The sequence below is a fragment of the Parasteatoda tepidariorum genome, chromosome 2 (assembly GCF_043381705.1).
Source record: "Parasteatoda tepidariorum isolate YZ-2023 chromosome 2, CAS_Ptep_4.0, whole genome shotgun sequence".
Lineage (NCBI taxonomy): Eukaryota > Metazoa > Arthropoda > Arachnida > Araneae > Theridiidae > Parasteatoda > Parasteatoda tepidariorum.
Window position 1 is genome coordinate 33,062,442 of NC_092205.1, and position 18,983 is coordinate 33,081,424.

At 26.1% G+C, this 18,983-nt stretch overlaps 1 protein-coding gene across 1 annotated transcript; it reads left to right on the plus strand.

Moving 5' to 3' along the window:
* The first annotated feature begins 2,045 nt into the window (after nucleotides 1-2,045).
* Nucleotides 2,046-17,312, plus strand: LOC107436943 (ras-related GTP-binding protein C). The gene is made up of 9 exons (XM_016048782.3): nucleotides 2,046-2,182; nucleotides 5,194-5,348; nucleotides 5,432-5,526; nucleotides 6,178-6,311; nucleotides 7,090-7,289; nucleotides 8,786-8,900; nucleotides 10,370-10,512; nucleotides 12,283-12,428; nucleotides 16,538-17,312. The coding sequence occupies exons 1-9, from the start codon at nucleotides 2,180-2,182 to the stop codon at nucleotides 16,669-16,671; spliced, it is 1,125 nt and encodes a 374-aa protein (XP_015904268.1). The 5' UTR covers nucleotides 2,046-2,179; the 3' UTR covers nucleotides 16,672-17,312.
* Nucleotides 17,313-18,983: the final 1,671 nt, after the last annotated feature.

An 18,983-nucleotide genomic window follows, 5' to 3' on the forward strand; every position in this document is an offset into this window, starting at 1 on the left:
AAACTAATAATCAAATTGTATTTTCTTATATTTTTTGAAACTCCTTGCATATTTTCTACACACCTTCATAATTTTATATTTGTAAGTCTTATAAATTTTGAGCAAAATGTAATGTATAGAAGCAAAATGTAATGTATAGAAAAAACAATTTAGAAAAAAAGTAGCAAAAAAATCATTTAAAATTTCAAATGACATATATTCAGAATTTCAAAAACAAAAAAAAAACAAAGAACTGTTTAATATGCCCTTCCAGTATGCCAAATTTTTACTATGTGCTTAAAATTTGCTTCTATTGAAACTTATTTTCCTCGTTCAAATATATGTGCAATAAAAGAAAGGTTCTACATTGTAGTCTCATCACAATCAATATATTTAACAATTAAGTAATATTATCATATTCTCTAATAATATATTGCTAATACTCAACAATAAAAAATAATGACAGTTTACTTTAGGTTTATAAAAATAGAATTGAACTTATAAGGGCCCCATCATTTTTAAGTAGCTTAGAGCCCCACGAAGCTTAAATCCGGCCCTGGTTCGTTCAAGGCTCTTAAAAGTTCTTAATTTTCAGTATTGCTTTTAATATTCAGTCATTATTCTTAATATTCAGTACTATAGTTTACAGAAAAAAATATTCAGTATTACAGAAATTTGATTGACATGAATGCGTGTGTGTGCATGTGTGGGTGTGTGAGAGAGAGAGGTGGGGGTGCTATAAGCAAGTGTAAAGGAGCATGCCCTCCTTTCAGTAATATATGCTTTCTTCTGCTATGAATCAGACCACACGAAAAGAGTAGAGAATTCTGGAAAAAAAGAATAGGGTGTCGTTGAGGGGAAAACTGCGCAATGGAAGAGATGATTTATTTTTTAAAGGAAGGGGGACAATTCTAAGGTATCTAATTAGAAGACCCACACTGACCTTCGAAATTCACGAAGTTAAAGATTTTCAGTTCTACTGGTAGCGTACCTTTTTACTGAAACGAAGAAAAGATCGATAAGAAAAGGAGTAAAAAAATTTTTTTAAAACTCTAATCCAGAACGGAAGCTGTTTCTAAAAAAGTTGAATTAAAAAAAATTCATATTATAATATTAATACCATATCATAACATTTACTGAATATTAAGAGTAATACTGAATTACAATATATAAATATGAAATCAATTGGAGTTGTTGAGCGGAGTGTGCAGGGGAAGAGCTCCTATTGTGTAAATGCGAAAGATATGACTGCTTGATTGATTGTATCTAAATCACAATATTTTTAAATCAAAAAAGAAAAAAATTTCGTTAAATACTTTAAAATATAATTAAAAACTGAATATGTGAGGAATAGTTTATGTATGAAATTTGAGTAACTTTGCAAAGTTACATCATTGTTAATAATAGGAATATTTAATTGGATAAAAAAGGAAAGCAGAAATATTTATAGGTAAATAAACAAAAGAAATAGCTTATTTGCTCATTTTTGCAGCATTTCCCCCCTCTATATTGGTATTGCTGATTTAAGTCTCATGCTTTGGGAGTTTAAATTACAAATGTGCCTCAAAACATAACTTTTACAATTTTTTCTACTTATTCAATGGCCTATATTCACTTTAAAAATACTTAAAAAAAAAAAAAAAAAAACTTATCCACATTAAACAAAGTGATTCAGGCAAAATGAAATTCAGGGAGGAGAAAGGAAGTATAAAAAGAAAGATGCAATAGATATAAGCTTTAACGGATTTGGAGTCTCTATTCATTGTAAATACATTTCTCCCCTTTGTTGAACATAAAGTTGAATTAAACACTTTGTTGCCACAAAAATTAGGCAACTGGGAAAAGGAAAAATGAGGAATAGCATACAAATATTGAATTAGAATATTGTCCGCGCAAACCAGCATCGTAATATACGCATGCGCTCGTAAAGACGCCAAAAAGCTGTGTAGCTATATCTGATAAACATAAACAACGCTTTTAGCGATAACAATCGATGATAAATCCATCCAATAAAAAATTTATATGTTCAATCGTCAGTCATGGCCGCTAAGCGACATCCTTATCAATATCATTAACTAGCAGATTAAACATAATCGTTATCGGTAATTCCAGATCACATGTTTCTCCAAAAAATTTAATTCTTATGTTTATTAACTTGTCAAAATTTTTGTTTTCGAGTGATATTTGATTTGCTTCTGAAATGGTAAATTATTTGTTATTGTTTGAATAAGCAATTTCTATGTTTATTTCCGTTTTCTTTTGCCAAATGATAAGAATACAAATTAGTTATATTTCTTGTTTATTTTCTTACAATAAATTTTTTGTGTGTTTACATTTTAATTAAATATGACGTTAATATATTATATTACCCATGGTTTTTATAATTTTTGTGACAATTAAAATTGTCACAAAATCAATCAGATCTTTTGACAGAGTCCAATAGTCAGATATTTTGACAAAGTAATTTGTATTTTTGTCTCTTTTTCTCATACCTCTTACACATAAATGTTTCGATTTAAAATGGTAGATATGTAGTTATAGTAATCTCTTTTGTTAAAATGGTAGATCTCTTTTTTAAAGCGATTCTGTTTAAGTTGACCCAATTAATTAACTTTTAAATGTTTGTGACCTAGTGCAGTTTGCAATTAAACTTTCTACTAAACAATTGGAAGCCTTCATATTTTGTAATTTTTTAATTGCAATTATTATAAATATTGTATTTCCAAAAGTTTAAAAGTAATATTGCTACCAACAAAAATAATTCTTATTGTGTATGTATGAGTCAGAGTTCAAAGCTCACATTTTATTTAAAACATCAAAATGCAATGTCAATTCTCTGTTACAAAGATAAAACTTTACATTCTGCCTTGTTTCAATCTACAAAACTCATTTTAATATAAATTATCTGTAGAGAACAGTGAAAGAAGCTAGTTTGTTAACAATAGACATATGGGGTAGATTTCTGTTTGAGAACTTGCTATTATTTATATGTCTTGGCACTTCCGGGCAGTGGCCTACACAAAAATTTTTTTTTAAAAAACAGAGAAGAAAGAAACGTTACAGCAAGATACCAACTTGAAGGATGTTCGTCAAGCACAAAATCTAAATTAAAAAACTTGTTGCAAGTAATGATACATAACTCTTAAATATCACAATATTGATTATTCCTCACCACTTATTTTGATGACAGTTGTTTGAAAATCTTTTTTTTTTAAAGAATGTTTTATATTTCATGAATTACACATCCTATATCAGCATGCATTCTTTTTTACTGAATAAGACTAAAACAATTTTTGTGATGTTGAAATATATTGATTGCAGGGTAATATCGAAATTTTGACAAGTAGTATTAAAAAATGCTTCTGAATGTTTAAAAAATATTGACTGCCATATAAAATAAGGGAATTTTGATAGTTTTTTGTCTACGATACAATTTAGGCAGATTTTTTTAGATTAAGTAAAAAATTTAAGTGTTCAACAGTAGTTGCCTTATCTCAAAATATCATTTTCTTATTTATTCTTAATATCTGTTGTTGTGAATTATATTCAAGGAAACAGAATATTTTTGACTGTCTAACGAGGATTTAGAAGAAATTCTGGTAACCATTGAGAAATTTTTTGCAAAAAATTTCTTTGAAAATTTTCTGCACTTCTGCTTATATGTACATGAACATTTCTAATATTAGTGAACTAATATTAGTTATATTAATGTATAATTAATTAACTGATAAATAAACTAATTTTTCCAAAAAGTTTGTATAATGTTTGTATAAATGAGTTAATAATTTCTTCAATCAGTCAATTTCAGGGTCTAATTGAATTACTATAAATATTTAGTATAGTTATAAGAATAAATTTCCCAGTTATATGTTATTTTATTATGTTCTAATAGCTTTAGTACGTCTACTTTCTAGTCAATGCAGCTCAGCATCAATTGAAAGAATATGTTCAAATTTTTGTCTTATTCATACAAAATTGAAAATTGAACTTTTCAGTAGAGAGGGCTTCAAAACTGTTTATATATANGAACTAATATTAGTTATATTAATGTATAATTAATTAACTGATAAATAAACTAATTTTTCCAAAAAATTTGTATAATGTTTGTATAAATGAGTTAATAATTTCAAATTTTTGTCTTATTCATACAAAATTGAAAAATGAACTTTGAGTAGAGAGGGCTTCGAAACTGTTTATATATATATATATATATTTATATATATAATTGCATGCTTTATAAAAAGGAGGAGTTAAAATAGGAATAAATGAGGAAAATTGCTTTCATCATATAGTGAATAAGATGACTGTGGACTTTTTTTTATTTTTTACTTAGCTGATTATTTTGCATTTTTATTTTCAATTATTAAACAAATTAAAGGATTGGATAAATTGTAATTATACATCTTTTTGTTTATAATTTAATATTTTCTACTCAAAAATTTGTGTTTTTGATAGTAATTGTCAAACTAAGAGAATTTTTTTTAAAAATGTATAAAAAACAGGATAGATTGATCTCTTGTAGTTTCTATGTAGATTTATTTATAAATACTTCTTATTTATAATAGCTTATAATTATTCTTTCACCAAAATTTGGACACTTGTCACAAAATGATTTTTGGCCTGACAGATAAAACCATCAATTGTCTAAAACTTACCACCCCTTTCTTAAAGTCAAGAGCCTTTTATAATTTTAATGAATGGTGAGAATATTTTGAAGTGTACTAAGTACTTGCATATGTTGTTGTCGTGCGGGAGGGGGGCTAGAGGAGGTGTGATTGTTCTTGTTTTCCAGTGGCATCATCTGTGACCAAGAATTCACACTCATAAGTCACACCCGTTTATAGGGCGGACCAATTCATTTATCCACAGATCTTAATTTTGATCTGAACCAGAGAACAATCAATCTTCAATGCAGTAGGTACCTCCAGTTTTATTGATTTGTTATGGGAACATGGAGGACTTTGTGATCTGACAAATTTAACATGCACTAGTCATGATATACTACACAGCGAGTCTTCGGCCTGCAGGATTAATACTTGCATACGTAAAACGAGTATATAATTAGAAAATTTTGCTCGTATGAAATTCTATATGAAAACATTTGGAAGTTTTATTTTTAATTTTTTTCCCACCACATTGTATTAGCTAATACACATTTATAAATATATGTGTCATGTTTTATTTTAATGTATTTTCTATATTTTATCTCATTAGTCTTATGAAGAAGAGAGTGGTGCGTATAATACTAATTTTGTAGTTGGATCATATAATAAAGATTTTGAATATGGACCTGATGAACCTGAAGCTGAATTTCATGATTCTGATTCTGAAGATCAAAAACCTAGAATTTTGCTCATGGGTCTGAGGAGGTACATTTTCTTTACGATTTATATCTTTGTAATTTTTATTTATTGCATTTAAACTAATGCCAATTTAAATATTTGATTTTTAGAAGTGGCAAATCATCTATTCAGAAAGTAGTTTTTCATAAAATGTCACCAAATGAGACGTTATTCTTAGAGAGTACAAACAAAATTGTGAAAGATGGTAAATCTTTTTTATTACAATTATTATATCTTTTACTAATAAAACACTATTTGTTGCTTTATTTCATTTTTTTTTTCTTTATAAAATTAGTAGGTTAGTTAGTACATAATAATCTTCCTATTCTTATATCATTTATTTAATCTAATCAAAATAATCTTAAATCTAATAGTTAATTTCATCAGACACTGAAATTTTTAGTATAAATTTGTTGTTTCAATTTTTACATTTTTGTATTGAATTTTTATTTTACTAATTAATAAACTGTGATCTTAATGAAGAATAACATTCAAATATTTTTCAGTATTGCATCTTAGGTGACATGAAATTTTATTTTTAAACTAAGTAAAACTTTTCTAATTTTTTGCAAAAGTTCATTTCGTAACTATTATTTGTTCATTATTGCTATATTATTTCTTAGTTCCTATATTAATATTAAGTGTTAAAAGAGATTTTAAACTTTAATTTTGAGTTATCTGTTCCTAAAGTTTTATACAATTAACTTTAGAATCATATAGTTTGAAATTGAATTAAATAAATACGGTTGAAATCTATAGTTTAAAATTCAAAACTTATTCTATCATTTTGATGTAAAACTAAAAATTTGTGAAAAATGAAATACTTTTCATTTTTAATGCGAATTGTATTTTTTAGATGTTTCCAATAGTTCATTTGTCCAATTCCAAATTTGGGATTTTCCTGGGCAAATAGATTTTTTTGACCAAACATTTGATGCAGATATGATATTTGGTGGGAGTGGAGCACTTGTGTTTGTTATAGATGCTCAGGTAAATCTGTTTTTTCCCCTCTGTTTTAAAAGTTATAATTATGTTTCTTTAAATGCTTAATTCATTTTAAACTACATGTTTGTACAAGTTAATGTGTTACGACGAAATGTTATTGAGTTATATCATATTTGCAAAAATTCAAACTTAATGCTCTTCTATTGATTTTATTTTGCTAATTGTCTTGTTAGTTGTTATTTATTATTTTTTTAAGGAGACTTTTAACACTTTCACTGCCGATCCCATGCCAAGGCGAAAAGAAATTCTTAACTATCAATAGTTTTTGTCGATCAAACATATTAACTGGTAGCAAGATGCATATTATCATTTAACTATTTTGAAGAAAATGTGGAATTTTCCCCTGACAATAACATATGTGTTGATATGAACTTATTCCAAATTTTAAAAACTAAAGTGGTTGCCAAAATAAGAAAATTTAACTTTGATTTTATCTTCATTAATTATCACTTTTAACAATAAATACAGCATATCCTCCTGTACTTGGCTAGCAGTGAATGTGTTAAAATACAGTTTTGTAAATAACTAGTTTTATTATATATTTAACCTTCATTTATTTTGTTTTTATGTCTTGCATTTATTAAATACTGTCACATTTACATGTTGACAATTTGAAAATATTTTCTGTTAGAAAATTGTCTTTCCAAAGTTCGGTGAAAGCTCTGTTAATAAACAAGATTTTGCATCGATTCCCCCAACTAAATTTGCCTCAGTATTATTACTTGATATTCAAAATACTAATATAATATTTTATTCATCTAAGGATGAATACATGGAAGCCTTGGATAGGTTGAAAATGACAGTTGCTCGTGCTCAGAAGGTGAATCCAGTAATAAAATTTGAAGTTTTCATTCACAAAGTTGATGGACTCTCTGATGACCATAAAATAGAAACTCAAAGAGATATCCATCAACGAGCGCATGAGGATTTAATTGATGCTGGATTAGATAATGTTAATTTAAAGTAAATATGTTTGGAGTATTTTAAATTTAATCAATTGTAAAATATTTCATTTGTATGATTCAGAATCTCCTTAATGAATACCAGCTACTTCTTTCTATAGTCAAATATATACTGTTAATTTAATTTCTTTTTTTAGAAAGTAATTTGTATTTAATAGATTGAAAATTTAGAAGTACAGTACAGAACCCGTTATCCGGAATTCAGAAAACCAAAAAACCGGAACAAAATTCGATAAATTCCCCCCCCCCTTTTTTTTAAAAAATTTTTTTTCTTCATAAGATTTTAGGATTTTTCCTTCTTTTTTGACCTTACCATCATTTTGGAAATAATCGTTAGTGTATTACTTAATTGTTTTTTCTTCTTTTTAAGATTATTTCCATTTTTTTTTTTTTAAGTTGGGTTTAACAATAAAAAAACGGCTTTTTGTAGCGATTCAGAAAACTGGAAAAATCAGTTATCCGGAATAGCGATGGTCCCGATCGTTCCGGATAATCCGTTCCCTACTGTACATAATATAAATTTGTGCGGGTCTTCATTATTTCAATTAATCTACACTTTTCACATTTATTTATTTAAAAAGAAATATAAAGATGTTTAATTTAAATATTTTTTTATTATTGTTGATGTATTTGAAGAAAAAAATTTTAATTATTTTTCTGTCTGTTGCATTTTAAGCACATGCTTTTAAAAATAGCAGTTATGATAAAAATGGTGTTATGTAAATTCAAGTGTTGGGTAAATATTAACATTAACTATAATACAAAATTGTCTACTTATTAATTCAACTTCAATGTATATCCTTATCTTTAAAATGTAGTTATTAATTGAAAATATTTGGCTTTATTTTTTCTGTTGACCAGTACTAGATATTTTGATGTAGTTTGACGTGAGTTATACTTTTACGTGACTTTGTAGTATTATGAATAGTAGTTTATGTGTTTTATGTTATGTAAACTGTTAATAAAATGGTAAAATGTAGCAGGTTGAAAAAATTACTAATTAATTACTAATTTTTAATTTGAGTTCTCGAATGAAGACAAATTAACAACAAGAGTTTAACATTTTATTTCCTTATTAATACTTACATTAATGAAAATCATCTCATACCTGTCAGTTGCAAATTTTATCACTTTGCTAGTTTCTAGTTTTTTTAGAAATCAGTGTGTATAAAAAAAAATGTTATGTATGCTTATTTAAACGAAAAATTGTTTTATTACTTTAGGAAGGTTATATTTGTTCTAACTTCTTCCACTTTCTTGAAAAGCAAGCCAATTTTTCTTAGTTCATGCTGTTTTTTTTTCTTTAAAAAATTTAAATAACTTTTATTATGTAAAAAAGTAGTATTAGTAGTATAATTTAGTATTTTAAGTCAGGGCTTTTAACAATTATGTTTAAATTGTTGTCACCTTGTTAATAAATAAAGCTATATTACTTATTCAAAATCTATACATTAGGTGTAATTGTTTTGTATTTTTACCATTTTTATTTTCTTTTAGTTTCTATCTTACAAGTATATATGATCATTCAATATTTGAAGCTTTTAGCAAAGTTGTCCAGAAATTAATCCCACAGTTACCAGCTTTAGAAAATCTTCTTGACATATTTATTACTGTAAGCATTTCTTTTTATAATGCTCATGAATGTAAACTGATCATACTACTAAAAGATATTCATTTAACAAAAAATAAATAAATAAATTATGTGATAATTGTTAACTTTTAATATTTTATTATTAATATATTTTTATTGTAGAATGTTTAGTAAATATTTTATTAGTGTTACACAAACATTTATTGTCACAAACATTATATATTTATTGTGTATTGTATGCACTTTGTATTGTTAGATTGCTTTGGATGTTATTTTATCAATTTTAAATTGTTGTTGGTTGTATAGAATAAGGGAAAAAAGAAATGTGTTTAAATAAGTAGCAACTGAGATTGGCTAATAAAAATCTTGTTGGTTCAGTTTAAAAAGTTACATTTTGTCTTTCACATTTCAAAAGAAAGAACGAAAAAAATTGAAAAGCAATTTATTTTAAACTGGTGGGTTATCTCATTTTAATTTTCATAAAATATGGATAATGGTTTACTATCCAATTTTCTTTGACTTATTTTTTTTTACCTACCAGAAACCGACTACTTTGTCAACATGAATTAAATTTTCTAAGTTTGTATTAAATATAAAGATAATATCTGGTTATCACCAAATAATTGAATACTGCTGGCTGTAAGCATCTTTTTGTATCAGTAATATTCACTAAAATTTTAATAATTGTCTTATTTTTGTTATAATTAACAAAAGAAGAAATTAGTGTCTTTTATATAAAAATATTGTGTCACTAGCTTTTTATGTTACAAATCAAAATAGAAAATCTGAAATTTTATTAAAGAATGACAGGTAGTAAATCTAGTGATGTGATAAAGAATATTTTATTAATGCTAAATCTCGATCCATCTTTTCTCTTGATACTATTTATTACAAATTATAGGTATAGAAAAACAAGTAATGCAGTAAAATAAAGTATTGAATAATTATTTGAAAATGTGTCAAAAATAATGAAGTAGGTCTTAAAAACTAATAAATTTTTAATGAGTGTGTTTAGCATCTTGAATTAATTAATCTTATTCTCAAATTGAAATAACTTAATTTTTTTTAAGGTTCCTAAAATTTCTGAACGTTATATCCAAGAATTTTCTATTTTTAAAAACTATCTAAATGGGTATTATTAACATTATATGAAAACCTTTGTGGCAAGACCATTGAAACAAAACAATATTTAAAGAAAAACAAAAAATACGTAAACAATGAATTAAGTTTCAACTGTGTTTGAATCCGATATTACTTAAAATTTATCGTATATTTAATATCAGAAACTTGAAATTTTCAATATTTTTAACTCATATCTAGCTTCTTTTGATTACATTTCTTTTAAAGAGCTGTTGCCATTATTAGTTGTAAAAAATTTGATAAGTGTTATAAATATCATTATTCAAATCTAGTATTTATATTTATTGAATATAATTGTATTGCATATAATTATTGAAACATTCAATACAAAAATTGTAATTGATTTTTAGAATTCTGCTATAGAGAAGGCATTTTTGTTTGATGTTATCAGTAAAATCTACATAGCCACTGACAGCACTCCTGTAGATATGCAGTCATATGAGCTCTGTTGTGACATGATTGATGTCGTAATAGATGTTTCCTGTATCTATGGGTAAGTTATTTCTATTCAATTCATGTTTATAAATATTTCTACGAAAAGAAATCTGCTTATAACTGTTTGACTTTATAGTATTTTATTTACAATTGGGTGATAAATAATCTATCTTAATCTGACTGATGTAAAAATCATGTGACATAGGTCTATTTTGATTATTGAAACGTTTTCTAATGATGAAAATGTGATGTATTGCTGTAATTAAATTTTATTCTCAATTATTAAAAAAAGTAATGATAGAAATATTTTTTTACTTTATAAACATTTCAAAAAGAATTTTAAAATTTTCTTTTTAGTGATTTGAAGTAAATAATTAAAAAATTAACTGCAATTTTAATCTTGTTTTTTTATGCTCTGTAATTTAGTAACTAAATTAATTATTAGTTTTAATTCCAAATCCTTAGTTGTACAGCTATTAGTGTAACTTCTTTGCAAGAGTATGATTTAGGTCCAAAGATTTATTGTTGAAGTAAATTGTCATATAAACTTTAAATTTGAATAAAAAATTAACTCTTTTATAAGTATTTACATAGTTTTTTTAATATTGCTGTCAGACATTTCTTAATGTCATTTTTTTTTTAAATTTTCTTAAATACTTTTTTTTTTTAAAGAGCAAGAAATATGTTTATTCTACCTAAATAAATTATGAAAGAACATTTTGTTTTTCCTCATATTAATAATGAAGTATTTTATGGTCCATATTGTAAGGTCTAATGGTAAATAAATATGTATGTAAGCTTGTAAACAAAATATTATATTGTGTGTTTTCTGTAATTAGTATTTTTTTGCCATAACCTGAATGAATTGCATTATAAGTGTTACATTATAAAATGAAGTTACTTGTTATATTTGTTTGTTTATATATCACGTTTTATTTATTTCAAATTTAGAAAACTTGAACTCTAAATTTCGATCCTTAATTATTATCTTTACAAAAAATATTTTTACACTATTTTTAATATTGTACATTCAAACTTATTTATTTTGAGAAAAATCCCTTGTGAAATCAAGGTGCTTGTTTGATCCAAGTCTACGAAAAAAAAATTTTGTTGAAAATTAAGCATTATAACGTAAAAATAGTTTGCTTGTATTTTTTATTGTTAAAATAAATTATGGTTAAATTTTATCATTTTATTTGCACTGATGGAAAAAAAATTGTGAGTTTTATTTTTGATATTTCTTGATGACATTATTTTGGCATTGTTTGGTGTACATTTTCTACGTTTTCAAAGATATGTGTTGATAAATTAAATACAGCAATAAAATTTAGAGAAAGATGAAAGTCACAGACAATTCAGTAAGCACATCCAAATAGAGGCATTGGTAATGAAAAGTATTATCTATTTAGTGGTTTGCATAACAACATCTTCAGTTGGCCATTGCAATTACCAAAATTATTTCATATTCATCTTCCGTTGCACTGTAAAGATCTTTTCATTTTAAACTTTCAAAAGCTATAAAATGTCTTAAAATAGTTAGATACTTTTTTCTGACTCAATCCAGAAATAATTTTTGAAAATTTTGTGAAAATTCTTCCTTAATTCAAAATTCAACTATGTTTATAATAATAAAGCTTCATGTAGATTCTTCAATGTAAAACCAATTATTTCTTTAAAAAGAAAAAATCCCTTGTTACAAATGGGATTTTGTTTAATCAGAGCTCGCAATGAAAAGATTTGGTTTCAATTGCAATTGTTTTGCTATAAACCCAATATTTATTCTCAATTTTTCATATTTATATATTTATTCAAAATTTTTTCATTGTAGCTTAAAAGAAGATGAAAGTAGTGCATTCAACTCAAAGTCTTCGAATATAATAGAACTAAATAACAGTACAGTTCTATATCTAAGAGAAGTGAACAGATTTTTAGCATTAGTATGTATTTTAAGGGAAGAAAACTTCAATAAGCTAGGTAAATATTTTATTACTGATTTTGTGAAACATATAATTTCAATTTATTAAAATGATGTTGTTTTATTGATGTAAAGGTTATTAGTTTTTTATGTACTAAACAAGCTAAGGTTTTATTTTCTGAGGAAAGATGCTTTGTTTATTATCTCTCTGTACACCTCTACTACTAATAATATTTCTTTGAACCTTAAAGTTCATCTGTAACTCCTCATCTGAAGAAAGTGAGATAGCTATTTACACTTTTTCAATTAGATCTATTTCAATAGCTATGTTATTCAATATGTGTGCACACTATTACTAATGGAATCAACTTAATCATTTAAACAAATTTTAAATAATTAAATTAAACAAATTTTATTGTGAAATAAAATAAGAAGATATTTTTATTTCTTTTTACTCTATTTACTTCCCTTATTCCATTGATTAAAAACAATAAGTAAACCATCTTTAGTACTGCAGAAATTTTTACATTGCAGTGGATTGAACATATTTTGTGTCAAACATTTAAAAGCTTTTATTGATCCTCTATATTGATATGCCTTTCAAATAAATATTACTTGGATTTTTATTCTATTTTTTAAAGTGTCAAGTTTTATCACTACTTTGTTTAAAAGATAGATTAAAAATGGAAAAATTTTAGTTTATTTTTATCGTGTGCACCTTTGGCACACTTTTAATTTGGGCATTAAAAAAATTTTTTCAATTTTTATTGTTATAAAATCTTTTCTCCGAATTTTTTTTTCTTCTGTGAAAAAAACCATTTTTCACATTTTTTTTGATATTCATAAGTTTATTCTATTGTTTTTAAAAAGTCCCTTTGCATGAGTTTTCAAGCACATACAAATATTTACAAAAGCTTCATTGATATTATCTGCACTTGCTAAAACTTAATAACTCTTATTTCAGTGTGTTTCTTATATTTTTTATATGACAAATAAAGTAATAAATTTTTAAAAACCTATTTATTTCTTGGATGATGTTAAAAGGGTTCTTAATAAGTAATGACTAGTTTTCAATTTCATCAAACTAATGAATTTGTTCTTTAAACTCTAATTTACTTAGATTGATGTCAATAATGATTCATCACCCGATACATAAAAATGTTCAAAATTTACCTCCATGACCCCATTTGGAGAGCAACTAGTATTTTTTTTTTCTATACTAATGATTCAACAGTTCTTGAAAACAATTTTGGTTTATTTTTTCTTAGTTCAATTTATAATTGAGATGCCTATCTGTTATTTTATTAAGACATAATCCTAGACTTAATTTTTAGAAAATATTCTAAAAAATACACATTAGGGTGGTAATTATTGATTATGGAATGTCCTGTTTACAGTAATTCTAATATATAAGGCATGTTGCATGTAATAAATTGCGTGTTGCAGGTTTAATCATGAGTGTTAACATTTATAAATTGGAATGCTTTTACTTTGCTTTATATATATTGCTTACATTCATAAATGTTAGTTATATGAGTATATTTTATTGATATACTTTTAACTCTTTTGAGAGCCAAGCACAGAGTCAAGTTTAGTTCAGTCAAAGTCAAGTTTTCCCTTCAGTACATGTTTCCATTGAATAACATTTTGAGAAATCTGTGTGTTTCCAGAAAACAGCTTTATAAAATAACCACTGAGTCAAAAGAAAAAATATTCAGCAGCATTTTTTAATATATTATATTACTGAAGCATTTATATTATCACAAATATTTATGAACAGGAAAAATTTAATTTATTTTTTGGGGAGGGGAATTTACATCTAAACAATTTAAAATAAACTATTTTTACTCAGTGGAAGCTTTAGAATTTTTGTGTTAAAAAAAATCCTTAATTTTAAATATCCTTAAAATATTGCATTTTTACAACTTTTATCTGCAGGAACCCTTTTTCCTCCGTATTGGTTGTTGATGTTGCACTAAAGGTTTTTTACTGATAAGCTATTGGCAACAGCCCGAGATTGATTCGTAATGATGATTTAAAGACTGCATGCTTTCCCAACAATAATTTAGACTTAATTCACTACAATAATTTAGATAAATGGGTGAATGGTGGCAATACTCTTATTCCATCATATTGAGTGGGCGATATTTTATTCAATGAATATTTAGTGTTAAATAATTATTAAGAATGACTGAAATATTGCCTAACTATAAATATATTTCTTAAGATTTAGTTACAATTAGGTGTCAAAAAATTATGTTTCATATTCTGCATCTCTCTAAAAGATTGCAGGGCCTCTATATTTTGTATCAACTGTTATAACAGAGTATACAATGATCTTATTTAACAATGTGTATACTTTTATATGGTTCATACAAGTAATGATACCTTGGGCTGGATGTGTTTTAAAATTTGTCTTATCACCTTTTTTTATTCTTTTACTCTCTTGGTTTGAGCATTTCCTACTTTTTTTTGAAAGGATATATAATAGGCAGAGTTTATGAAAAAAAATATATATAATTCCCAAACTATAAATGATGTGAGAAATATAAAATTGATCAAAAGCCAAAGCTCGTTTTAGCACTACTCGACTAGAAGTCTATGAACATGTCTTTCTTGTCCCGGAATTCTTAGGTATACACTCTGTTTGAATTTGGTTTGTCAAGGAAACTCACTGTGACACCAATGCACTGAAGTTTGAAGTTCTGAGGTAAAGGGAGTAATTTGCGTATTATCAATAAACAGACAGCTGCCACTCCTAGGTTCCAGACTTCTGTTATACTGAACTACGAAAACTTAACTTACGATATACCAAGTGAGACCTTTGGTTCTTATGTTGAAAAGTGACTGAAATAGCACTGAATTTTTGTTTTGTGTTATGTTGTGTTTTATGGAGGAGGTTGATTCTCCATCAGTAGCCGCCAATATTCGTATAGTGGAGAATAACTTCATGATTGTTCATTTTGGCCATTAATGAATGGATTAAATAATTAACAGTTTCCAGGAAAGAATATACAAATTGTTTAATGAAATTTAGATTTTATTAAGCATAATTTTGCATGATAGAGAATGGGCATTTCTTAACAAAAAGGATCAAATCAGAATACTCTCTATTGAGAGATCATACAGCCAGAATATCATTTTCTGACGGTTAGAAATTGAGACTGGTTGCTGAGGAAAAGAGAGTAATTTACGTAGTCAGTATGTACAGTCTCCACAATTTTGAAATTAAAAGTGAATATAATTATTCCCAATGGACATAGAAAGTATGGGTAGGAGATCCCAAATTGGCGATTTATCATAATATATCATAGCCAAAACAAAACCAACTAGCATATCAATATAGGTTTAAAAGAATACCTTGGCGATCACGAATCGCCAACAAATGTATGAGAATTATTACAACTATGCAACTGAAACAGTTAGCGGTTGGAAATTTAGACTAAAAAGTTATAAATAGATTTTTGTTTTCGATTAGAGGCGACAGTGAATTAATAAGTCTGCATTAGTAATGAAATAAAAAGTATCCATTACATTGATCTATAAGAGAAGATAAGAGAGATATTCGTTTTAAAAGATTAAGTCTTTGATTTATTTTAAATATAATTCTATTAATAAAAGATAAGCTAAAGTAATGAAAGATATTTTAAAAGGATAGAAAATAAATATGTAATGCCACTTGTGGCATCACATGTTTATTTTTATGAACATGTGATGAACATGAAAATTTTACTTACTGGTTGACCTTCTTGTTTAAATTAATTTCAAAACTGGTAAAAAACAAATATAAATCTTTAGAATTCAATTTTTAAATACAGTTTTTTCTTCATAAATACCCACTTTATAATCTAAGTTTCGGCCCTTGGGACTTCATGAGTTATTCAGCGTGGCCTTTAAGCTAGAAAGTTTGGAGGTTATCTGTCCTTTCAATTATTACATTGTTGACAATTTTCCTGTAATTTGTTAAAAGGGTTTTTAAATGAATGATTTAGGGAAAAAATAATTAATGAATCATTAGTGACAGAACCTGAACAATGCTCTGTGTTTCTTATTTAAAAATTATTTATTTTAGCAGCATTTAAAAGAATGCTTGTTTTTAAAGACTGTTATTAATATTTTAACAGTAAAGTTTTATAATTTCTAACATATATATTTTTTTTTTTTACAGCACTTATAGATTATAATTTTCATTGCTTTAGACAAGCTATACAAGATGTTTTTGATGTACGTTTTAAGACTTCAGAATCTTCAGGTACTCACTCAACTGTGGAAAATGTATTAACTAATGGTCATGGTGACTAACAATAAAGAGTGCCTTATTATCATATTAGTTAAAGTGAATAAATTATGATTTAGTTATTTTTGAGACATATTTTGGACTTTAAATATTATCAAAATTGAATCACATTATAGTCTTCTGTTATTGACCTATCAAATTATATTTTTTATATCTCTTTATAGTAAAAGTTCAGAATAAAAAGTTATATAGTTTTAATTTGATTTACCATATGGAAATTAAAATGAGTTTGTGCTACTTTTCTTTTTATTGTGATTGATAGCTTAAATCTAATTTTATTATTTATGATTATTGTATATTTTATATTGTATATTTTATATTGTATAAATTTATTGTAGTAATGCTTTGTATTATTATTATTTATTTTTGACATTCTGCCATATTTGAGCTACATGCCTTTGTATTGTTTCCTTCTGTAAAATTGCTCAATTGATCAATGCGAAATTCGAACCATATTGAGTATCACAATTAATGTGCTTTGTATAAAGATTCCGTATCAATTGTACATATTTTTGTCAAACTCTATTACATTTTTGTGTGCTCTGAGCTTGTATAAAATGTTTTTAACTTATGACTTGTATATAACATTACTTTCTCATACAGTAGCAAGATATGTTAAACAAACAATAAATATATTTTTACTGTCCGTTTAGTTTTTTTCATATTAGTTCAGTTTTCAGCTAACCTGAAAACTTCCCCAGACACTGGACTCATATGTTGGTAGTTATGATAAAAAGTCACTCCAATTCGAAATTCAAGGTTACTTGCGACATTGTTTTAGTATTAAATTGTCTTAACCATATTGTTTCTTTCATTCTCCTCCATTTGAAATAATTTTGTTCCTGTTTCCATTGTAGCAGGGAACCTTATACTATTTATGAAAAGAAGTCTTTTGTGATAGCTGCACTGTACTGATCTCACATTCTATAGGCCTTGCTTTTATTTTGAAATTATTTTAGATTTCTCTCATCTATACTGATATAAACTGTTTGCAGATTTTTGAAAAAGTAAAGAAGCCTGTCAATATGAAATATAGTTTTTTAAGTAAGTAAGAGGCATAAAAACAATGTAATTCTAACGTTTTCTTTCACATTTCATATTCAAACTTCTCAAAAAAATTAACCTAAGGCCTTTGTGTTAGATGGACCATGAATTGTATAAATTAATTCTTTTAACCACTCTAGAAAGAATCAAAAAAATTTTTGATATGTACAAATTAAATTGTGTATAGTAATGAATCATTATATAAATAAATAACTTACATAATCATTATATGAATAAATAAATACAAGCCTAGTACAATCTTACATAAACTGGGTATTAGGTTAATATTTGCTTTTCTTCTTTACATAAGACTGTTTAAAAATTTTCTTGTAACTGCGTCAATGTCCTGGCTTTCATAAGCCAGGAAAATGACAGTCAGGTTAATGACAATTTCCTATTTTACAGCTTTTAATTTAACATTTTGTCCCGAGAAGTTTACTTTCCGCAGAAACAACAGGGTCTCTTAAAATAACTCGGGTAAATCTATATAGTTTATGTTATTAATGATTTCAAGAAGACAGGAAAATGACAACATAAAAAACTACTCCCTTTGTAAAATTGTTTGAAATAGATTTCAACTCAGAAAGTTGGTTCTTTATTCCTGCAATAACACATGCTCTGATAGGATGGTATTCTAATCAATTTTTTAACCTAAGATATTGATTGCTGGCGATATCTATTTTGGTTATTAAAAAAAAAAAGTGGCCAAGAAAATGACTGATTTTCATGTGACAAACAAATTATTGACAGAAAGACTTATTTTCAACACAGTTTTTGGAAATAATACCCACTGCATATATTCCAGAAATGCTTACAACGGTTGAGATAAAAAAAATTAGATTTTAAAAAATTTATGGGAAGTATTGAAGCTAGTTATTCTCGGATATGTTTGTGACATACCAGGAAAATGACATTTTGAAATTGAATTCAATTTTTTAAATATACAGAACAGATTATCGTTTACGTTGATGTTAAGAAAGTCGGTATCTCTAGCAAATAATTTTGGTTTTTGCTTATAGTTTTAGTTACCGCTCGATATGCAGTGTTTCGTCCAGTTTTAAATATGATGGTTGCATTAACACAATTTTATAGTTTATTTGCAGATTTTTAAATTCAATTTTTACCACTAATGAGTAAAATTTAGTTCTTCAGATTCTGTGAATTGAGAATCACACATCATGATTCGCTTGAAAGTGGTTTACGAATCCCGTGTCGAAGATCTCATTGAAGTGATTCGTTAATCACTCATCGGGATGAGTATTAAAATACTTTC

What these genes read in the sequence shown, in the direction of transcription:
- LOC107436943 (XM_016048782.3), top strand. An exon ending in TTCTTGACATATTTATTACT is followed by an intron (nt 8,901 to 10,369) that starts GTAAGCATTTCT and finishes ATTGATTTTTAG; the next exon opens with AATTCTGCTATAGAGAAGGC. An exon ending in GATGTTTCCTGTATCTATGG is followed by an intron (nt 10,513 to 12,282) that starts GTAAGTTATTTC and finishes TTTTCATTGTAG; the next exon opens with CTTAAAAGAAGATGAAAGTA.